This window comes from Monomorium pharaonis, chromosome 6, assembly GCF_013373865.1.
Source record: "Monomorium pharaonis isolate MP-MQ-018 chromosome 6, ASM1337386v2, whole genome shotgun sequence".
NCBI classification, from domain to species: Eukaryota; Metazoa; Arthropoda; class Insecta; order Hymenoptera; family Formicidae; genus Monomorium; species Monomorium pharaonis.
The window spans coordinates 708,817-716,899 of record NC_050472.1 but is presented as its reverse complement, the minus strand read 5'-3'; the positions used below and the strand labels follow the sequence as shown (position 1 = coordinate 716,899).

Below are 8,083 nucleotides of genomic sequence, written 5' to 3'. Positions count from 1 at the left end.
TAAGTGAGGGCCAACAATGAATTTTTCAAAAATATCTGCGTAAAGGAAAAACCTTGCCCCACCTTCTTTCTTTATCCGTCCATCGTGTTTTTCTTTTGATATGTTTTACGGGCTGAAATACAAATATACTCATTAATAAAATAATGATCGAATAGAATCTTGACGCATATAATGTAATAATCACTTATTTACATGCTTGATTCTTCTGTTTTTTTGGCACATTGATTGTACTCTCACTAGAGCTGCTTAAACTTGTATTTAATATATAATCTGATAAATCACTATCTGAATATTTTCCTATTAGAAACAAAAAAAATTTAATATATCACTCAAAAATTAGAAAATAAAATAAAGTAAACAAAAGAAAAAGAGAAAGAGAAAGAGAGATACAAATAAACAGGCATAGGGAGAAAGTTATAAGTTATTATAAATAATATGACTCAATATTAAAGTCCATAGCGCAGGCATTCCTAGGATTGACTGGTCAATGCGCAGAACAACCAAGCGTTTTGGTCAGACTTAGATGGCGTTATTGTAATCATACCTAGGATTAATTCAATGCGTGGAACAACTAAGCGTTTTGGTCAAAGTCCGAAGTAATTTTTTTAGTTTCTAACTTTTTAGTTTCTAACTAGTTTCTGACTAGCCATGTTAGTCACTCCTAGGGTGAACTAAAGATACATCAGTTAAAAGCCGAATACAAAACTATTTCGGATTTTGACCAAAATGCTTGGTTGTTCCGCGCATTAACCAGTCAATTGATCAGGGACGTTCGCGCTACGAGCTTTGATCATAACATAAACATATTATAAAAACTATATTTAATTTAAGTTACTGTAAATAATTAAATGCTATTTAAGTCTTTGTTTAAATATTTAACAAAAAAACGTCTGCCAATTTACACATTGAGGAAAAATAGTATGCCTGGTACTTACGATAAATTAAACCTTTATTTTTGGAATAAACATTTTGTTTCTTCGGTGAAATTTGTTTCTTTCCTGCTTTAAGTTTATGTAAATGTTACAGATGTACATAACTTTTTGGAATAAATATTAAACAAAAAAAACCAGTAAGAAGATAAGCATAAACAAGATTTACCTTTACTTTTATTCAATTTTTGTACATTTTGTATATTTTTTATTGTATTCTTTCGTATTCTTTTTTTATTTTGTATAATTAGTTTTTGCTTCACTTTTTGTTCTTCTTTCTCAATCTTATTTTTCTTCTTTTCTATTGAAGTATTAGTAGAAGTTTCACTTATATCATTAAATGTTTGTGATACATCTGATAAATAAAGATACAAATATGTAAATATTATATTATTAATATAACAATTTTTCCAGGATTGGGAAATCCGAGTTACTTGTAACGAAGTTACAGTTACATTTACATTTCTTTGGTAACTAATAACTATTTTGATAGTTACTTTAATAGTTACTTTTTGTAAAACATGCACTAAAATTTTTAATCAACAACCGGAGAAACTCGAGTCTACACAAGAGGAAATGTTTCGATTCCTAAAATCAAATTGCAGTATTAATATGCTAAATAATTACAATACAACTAAGAAACTTTTTATTAAATATAACAGATATTTTAAGTTCTGCATCTGCGAAACATGTTTAGCATCGGTGACTCTATAATGACGTCACAAAGAGGTCATCTTAATTATGTGATATATTTGAATTCAAAATTCTATAAAATTAATAAAAATTTTTATTAAAATTTTGCAATAAAAGGAATATATGAATCAATGTATGATAGCTGACGTAGCGTTATATTTAATTAAATTGTGATAACAGTAACATATAATTTAGTCTTTTACCTTTATAAAGTTCTCATTTAGTGTACATAAAATAATGCGTTAAAGCATATAATTAAATACAAAATATACAACAGTTAGCAAAACATAAATATAAGATTATTATTTCTTATATTTAAAATAATGTACAACTATTTAATAAAAAATTAACTGAAAGTAACGTCTCTTAATTTTATTAAAAACTGTAACTGTAACGAGTTATTTTTCAAAATCGATAACTGTAACTAGTTACTTTTTTAATGAAAAACTGTAATTGTAACTATAACTAGTTACTTTTACGAAGTAACTTTCCCAATCCTGAATTTATTTAATATAATAATAAATTAAAAGTAAAATATAACATTTAAGGTAGCTCTACTGTTAAACAAAAGTCTTGGAATAATAAATTTCAATATAATTAATATTTATTTTTAATTAAAAATCAGTTGCCGACTACCCCTTTTATCGGAGAAATTTAATTTAATTTAATGTTATTAAACATTGTTGCAGGTTCTCCCAAATCTTAAGCTTATATTTTTTAAATTTATATATCTAAACTTTTAAATAAAAACTTCTATATATTTTTTGAATAGTTTAAAAAGTAAATATTAAAATATAAAGTTATAAATTACTTTGATAAAAAAATTAATCTAAATTACTAGATCTATAAATTTTTAATTCTACAATATTATAATTCGAGTGTTACAGTAATGCAGTATATGCTTACACTCATCTGACGATCGAGGCCAAAAACAAATTTTGCGTTTAAATTATTTTTCCCATAATCTCATATTCTAAGCTAAATATTTTATGGCAAACATATTCTTCTTTCAATAAAGTGAAACATTTATCGCAAATTTGACATATTATTCTAATTGCTTTTTTCTTGTATTAAGAAGAATGTATTACATATAAAAAAAATATGTCAACTTGAAGCAAAGTAGTTCTTATGTGTAGCACAAAGAAGCAACGAGCAGTAAATTTTGTGTGTATATATATATATAAGAATAATAAGAATATTATGTTTATACTAGCTTTTTCTTGATTTTTTTGAGAAGTCCTTTAAGGTTATATAAGAGGTCTAAGATTTAAAGAATTTTTGTATACCGAAACTTTTTTTTGGTGTAGCCGGTATTATTATATACATTTCTGTAGATCCGTACTGTATTAAAAAAAGAACAAATGTAAATGTATAATTTAAATAGGTTTTCCTTGGACACCCGCAAAGTTTGATCCTACGTAATAAAATTATCTTAATTAAAGTTAATTAAATGTAATTACTAACCTTGATTGAAGAAAAAAGTATTGTCTTCACTGTTGATAGTTATATCAGTTCCATAATTAGAAACTGTTGAATCCATGCCTTGAGCTTTTTCTAAAATTTTTGACATTTCCAGTATGTCGACTTTAGCAACAGGTTGTCTATAGATTTCTTTGTGGATATGTTCGTGATGACCCATGAAGTTTGCTACTCTCGTTATTTGATTATCCGATAAGTTTAAATCCACACATTTTGTTGCAACATGTTTGCGCAAAGTTGTTCCACGAAGTGCGAAGCTATTTTTTGCTCCACATAGGCTTGCAAAACTTCGCATTAGTTTACAAGCATCTAAATGTTTATTCTCATTTTCATTACTGGGTAATCCAAACAAAAAAGGATTATCTGATGACACATTAGCATCTTCTCGAAATTGTAGCAAAAGTTGAGTACTTTTTAACATATGCGCATCTAACAGTACTGGAACAGTTCTACGTAATTTACCCCGAATGGTAAATCTAACATAGTTATGAGTCCTGTCAGAATTCTGTGTAGAAATTTTACACGTAGAACCTGTCCCACAGGCACATTCATAGTTTTTAAAATCCTCAATTAAAATTCTTTCTGTTTCGCCTGCTCGACGACGATTAAACACCTGAATAGCGATGAGCGTTACCTCTGCTAATGATTTCCATATGGCATATGAAAATTCTTGTGTTAATGTTTTTGTATATTCTTCCATCTTTCTTTTCAAATAAGCGGTAAGAGTTTTAATATCACATGTTCGGGGTAATATGGTCTTTTTTTGTCGTTTTACTTTTGTACAAGTTTCTGTTACTATTTTATTTATAGTTCCGCTAAAATCTACGTCATATATTTTCATAAAATCATCAACATCTTTGCGTTTCATTAAATCTTTATCTATCATATATGTAACATCTAAGATTTTGCCAATTTTTTTTAGACAAGTACCAAGAGTAGACGCATTAGTCGGATGTTTGTACATATTTGTTTTGTAATCTAATTCTGCAACATTATTAATTGCTTCAATTACAGTTCTATAAAATTGTGGAGCATATGCGTCTGCTAAAGTATTGATTGCAGAGTTTCGATTTCTCAAGGCTAATACCAAACGACCTAGAAGACGTAAATGACCTCGTATATAAGTATTTTGATGTTGATGAATTTGTGTTTTACACATACTATTTCCATATAGAATGATAGCACGATCGTATCTAATAGTTTTAGTAACTTCATCTTCTTGCAAGATAGGTAATATTTCTATTCTCATTCTTCTACTAGCTTCTGGATGATATCTGCCAATAGTTCGCCGAGCATTTTGTAAAAGTGTTCGCGAAGAAAGTGATCCTTCAATTTCGTTACATTGTTGAACGTGATGTCTTAAATTATTTCGAGCATAAAATCCATTACAATATGGACAATTAACAAAATTTATACCATATCGTTTTTCTTTTTGTCTAGGTCTTCGAACTGTTATCATTCGACCATGATTATATTCTTTTGTTACATTAAAAATGAAATTTCCTTCTTTTCTAACATTTCCTATTTTACGCAAACGTTCAGCACATCCTTTTGGTAAATGCATAAAATCTTTGACTAGATCCTCATCACAATGTTTGCTTTCCAAATGACGCACTATTTTACTTTGCAGAGTGTGACAAAATAGACAAAAATTTTTTTTATTATTTCCTTGAGGACCACGTGATAATTCAGTAATTAGTTCAGATTCATCACAGGCACTATTTCCAGGAATATTAAACTTGAATTCATTATATTTCTTTTTTTCAGGTACATTACTTACTTCATTAATACTATTTTCTGAGTTTGTTGTTACTCCTGTTTTATTAATTTCTAAACTTTCAGTTTCATTTGGTATATATTCGCTAGTAGTATCTTGAGTTACATTTGTCCATGAATTATCACCATTGCTATCATCTTAAATAAAAACAAAAATAAGTATTATAAACAAAAAATTATTCCTAGCACTTTAATATTCTTAGTGAATATAAGTAAACTTTACATATAAATAACATTAATAATTACATTACTAATTATATTCGAAGTCTTTACTTTAAAAAATTTATTATTGTTTTTATTATAATACTTACTATAACTTGAGAAATTTGAATATGATACGTTATTTTTCAGATCGTTAGATTGCTTATGTTTCTTTCTCTCAGGACATGTAAGTATTTCTTGTTTATTTTCTCTTTCATTAATTTCTTTTGAATTTGCTTTTAAAATAATATACTTTGGTTTACTATATCTAACATGTTCAGTAATTATACACTTCCTTTTTGAATTATTATTGCAATCATTATTCAAATATGTTGTGATTTCCTTATCATGCATGTTTTTGGAAACAGAAGGTAAAATATTTTTGATTTGCATTCCGTTGTTTTTAGTCATTAAACTTTCTTCTTGTTCTGTGATCGTAAACTGGGTGAAATCTTTATCTAATTGTTGAGAACTACACAATTGTTTTTTTGACTCTTTGACAGTAGTATCACCTTTCTGAATATCACAATATGCTATTTCAGTTTCAGATGTCTGTTTTAATTGTTTATTTAATTTACTAGTCTCATTTAAAAAAACATCATTTATTATATTATCCTCGCAATCAGAGGACATATAATATCCATTTGGATTCAAATAATTTCTCACTTCATTATTCTTAGAATTATTTTCAATTTGATCTCAAATATAAAAGAAATTGTTAAAATATTTATAATTGTTACAACATTTATTAAAATTGTAAAGGATATAACATTTATACTTACTTTTAATTTGTACATTAAGACCTGAAGAACTATCTATAATTATGTTTTCACATGCATCCTTTTTCTCTAATGTAGTTTTTCTTAATAATGACTTTTTTTTGTTTGTATTTTGTATTGGTAAGATTTCATTTTCAATATCAGTAATATTATTATGTATATAATCTTCATTTAAATTCATATCGCTTGATTTATTATTTATGTTGCAATTTGTTGATTGATTAGTACTAAGAAATTCATATATTTCAGTTTCAGATTTTCTCAAAGAGATTAAGCTTGAATCTATAATGTTACTTATATCGCTGCTTGATGTGTTAGTTTTATTATTGTGTTTTATTTCATTGCTATCCAAAATATTTTCTTTGTTGTTGCTATTTGCAGCAAAATTGTTAACAGTTGCATTTACATTATGTAGCTGAAATATTATATGTACAGTACAGTTCGTATTGTAAGTTTGAATTGGAATAGTAAAACATTTATAGTTTTTCATTTTTTCTTTTAATTATGGAATATTTCATTACTATATGTATATTCTTATTAAAAAAAATAGAATACTATTTATATTACTTACGTTGGATATATTGATATTATCATTGTATACTATTTTTTTAGTATCAGTACAGACAGTATTTTTCAGTACATAATTATAATTTAAAGAATCTTTCTTATCCATTATTTCTTTTATATACTGTAATTAAAAATATAATTAAAAATGTAATCTTGAATATATATATAATGCTCAATTATGAAAGTGATTTTATAATAATTTCTTACATTTTGGTTGTTTTCTTCCATATTTGCTTTTTTTACAGATTTTCTATTGGTGTTAAATTGATTTTCTTCGTTTTTCATTACAGCAGCCTCAGAAATTGTCCTTTGCGTTTATAATCTTTTATAATATCTACTAATTTAATTGATATATTGCGTATTTAATTTCTTTTTATTCGCCATTGGTTGCATCAAACTATTTATCTCTGTATTATTTCTAAATAGTTTTTTAATTCCTATATAAAAATAACACTTGTATAACATTTCTAAAAAATTTGCATCAAAATATTGCACTTTATTAGAGACTGTATTGAAACAAATTCTTTCTGATTTTATTAAAATATACTATAACCCTGGTGAAAATGTAAAATTGGAGCGTAAGTCGAATGTAAGAGAGAGTAATAGAAGCGTTAACAAACCTTCTACGAAGCGCAAATTGAAACAATGAAATGTAAAAGAAGCGTTAACGCTTCTTTTACATTTCATTGTTTCAATTTGCGCTTCGTAGAAGGTTTGTTAACGCTTCTATTACTCTCTCTTTACATTCGACTTACGCTCCGATTTTACATTTTCACCAGAGAACTTACGAAACATTGTTATTATATTTATATGAGAAAATATAAATTAATAGGTTAGTTAAAAATTCTTACGTGTCTTCGGCATTTTATGCTTTCTTGAAACGTACGAAGAGAAAACTTAATAAATCTTTTACGACATTTTTATAGATGTTGAGAAATATTGTTTTATACTATTTTATATATTCATTGGCCTCTATTTTTCGTACCACCCAACGTTAATTTTTACATATAAGAAACATTACATCAATACATGTTTCTAAACTATCAGGTCATATTGGGCGCGTTCAGCAGACAGACCGTATTGGTGAACACTCAGTGATTCTCTAACATGATTGGCTCTGGCCTTTAATTAGTTAGAATTAGAAGCAGAAGACCAATCATAGTAAAGAATCACTGAGAGCGATCACACTCCGCTCCGTTTGCTACCTATTTTTCATCTTGCGTGTTCCAAAAAATTCTCTATATAATCTGTTCATTTTTACTGCACTATTATATATATATTATACAGCTGCAATAAGTTATAGGGCCGCCGCACAAATTCGCATAACACAAAATACATAACGCACAAGAGAATTAACCAGTCAAGGGTCTTTATCTTTATCCTGAAGAGGAAAATATACGACTCTGATTGAGTAATTCTTTTATGCGTCATGCACTATGCGTTATGCAAACGCATAGACATAAAGTGAGTTTTTAATTTCGATTGATCAATCACATTATGCGCAGATGCAACTTTGCTCTGTAAAAAATTTATTTGCGCACCGTGCGATTGAGTATCGATGAATTAAAAACTCACCTATAGTAAGTATAGACCGAGCATCACTGTACACGCGTAAAGAAACACTGCATAACGAAAAGAAAGACAAAAGATATAAGATGA

The 8,083-nt window shown here is 27.2% G+C and overlaps 1 protein-coding gene across 1 annotated transcript; it reads right to left on the bottom strand.

Moving 5' to 3' along the window:
• Positions 1–208: 208 nt before the first annotated feature.
• On the bottom strand, positions 209–7,737 carry LOC118646112. The gene is made up of 8 exons (XM_036288406.1): positions 7,630–7,737; positions 6,632–6,731; positions 6,429–6,545; positions 5,861–6,272; positions 5,189–5,776; positions 3,087–5,015; positions 936–1,284; positions 209–297 (listed from the first exon to the last, which is right to left on the bottom strand). Exons 1-7 carry the CDS (start codon positions 7,677–7,679, stop codon positions 1,010–1,012), a joined length of 3,471 nt encoding a protein of 1,156 aa, XP_036144299.1. The 5' UTR covers positions 7,680–7,737; the 3' UTR covers positions 209–297; positions 936–1,009.
• Between the last annotated feature and the right edge of the window lie 346 nt (positions 7,738–8,083).

Excerpts from the sequence above, each read along its gene's own strand:
- LOC118646112 (XM_036288406.1), bottom strand. The coding sequence starts at position 7,679 with ATGAACAGATTATATAGAGAATTTTTTGGAACACGCAAGATGAAAAAT. Across the intron at positions 6,273-6,428 it reads ATAATATCAATATATCCAAC|CTACATAATGTAAATGCAAC; the intron begins GTAAGTAATATA and ends ATAATATTTCAG. Across the intron at positions 5,016-5,188 it reads TTCAAATTTCTCAAGTTATA|ATGATAGCAATGGTGATAAT; the intron begins GTAAGTATTATA and ends TTTTTATTTAAG.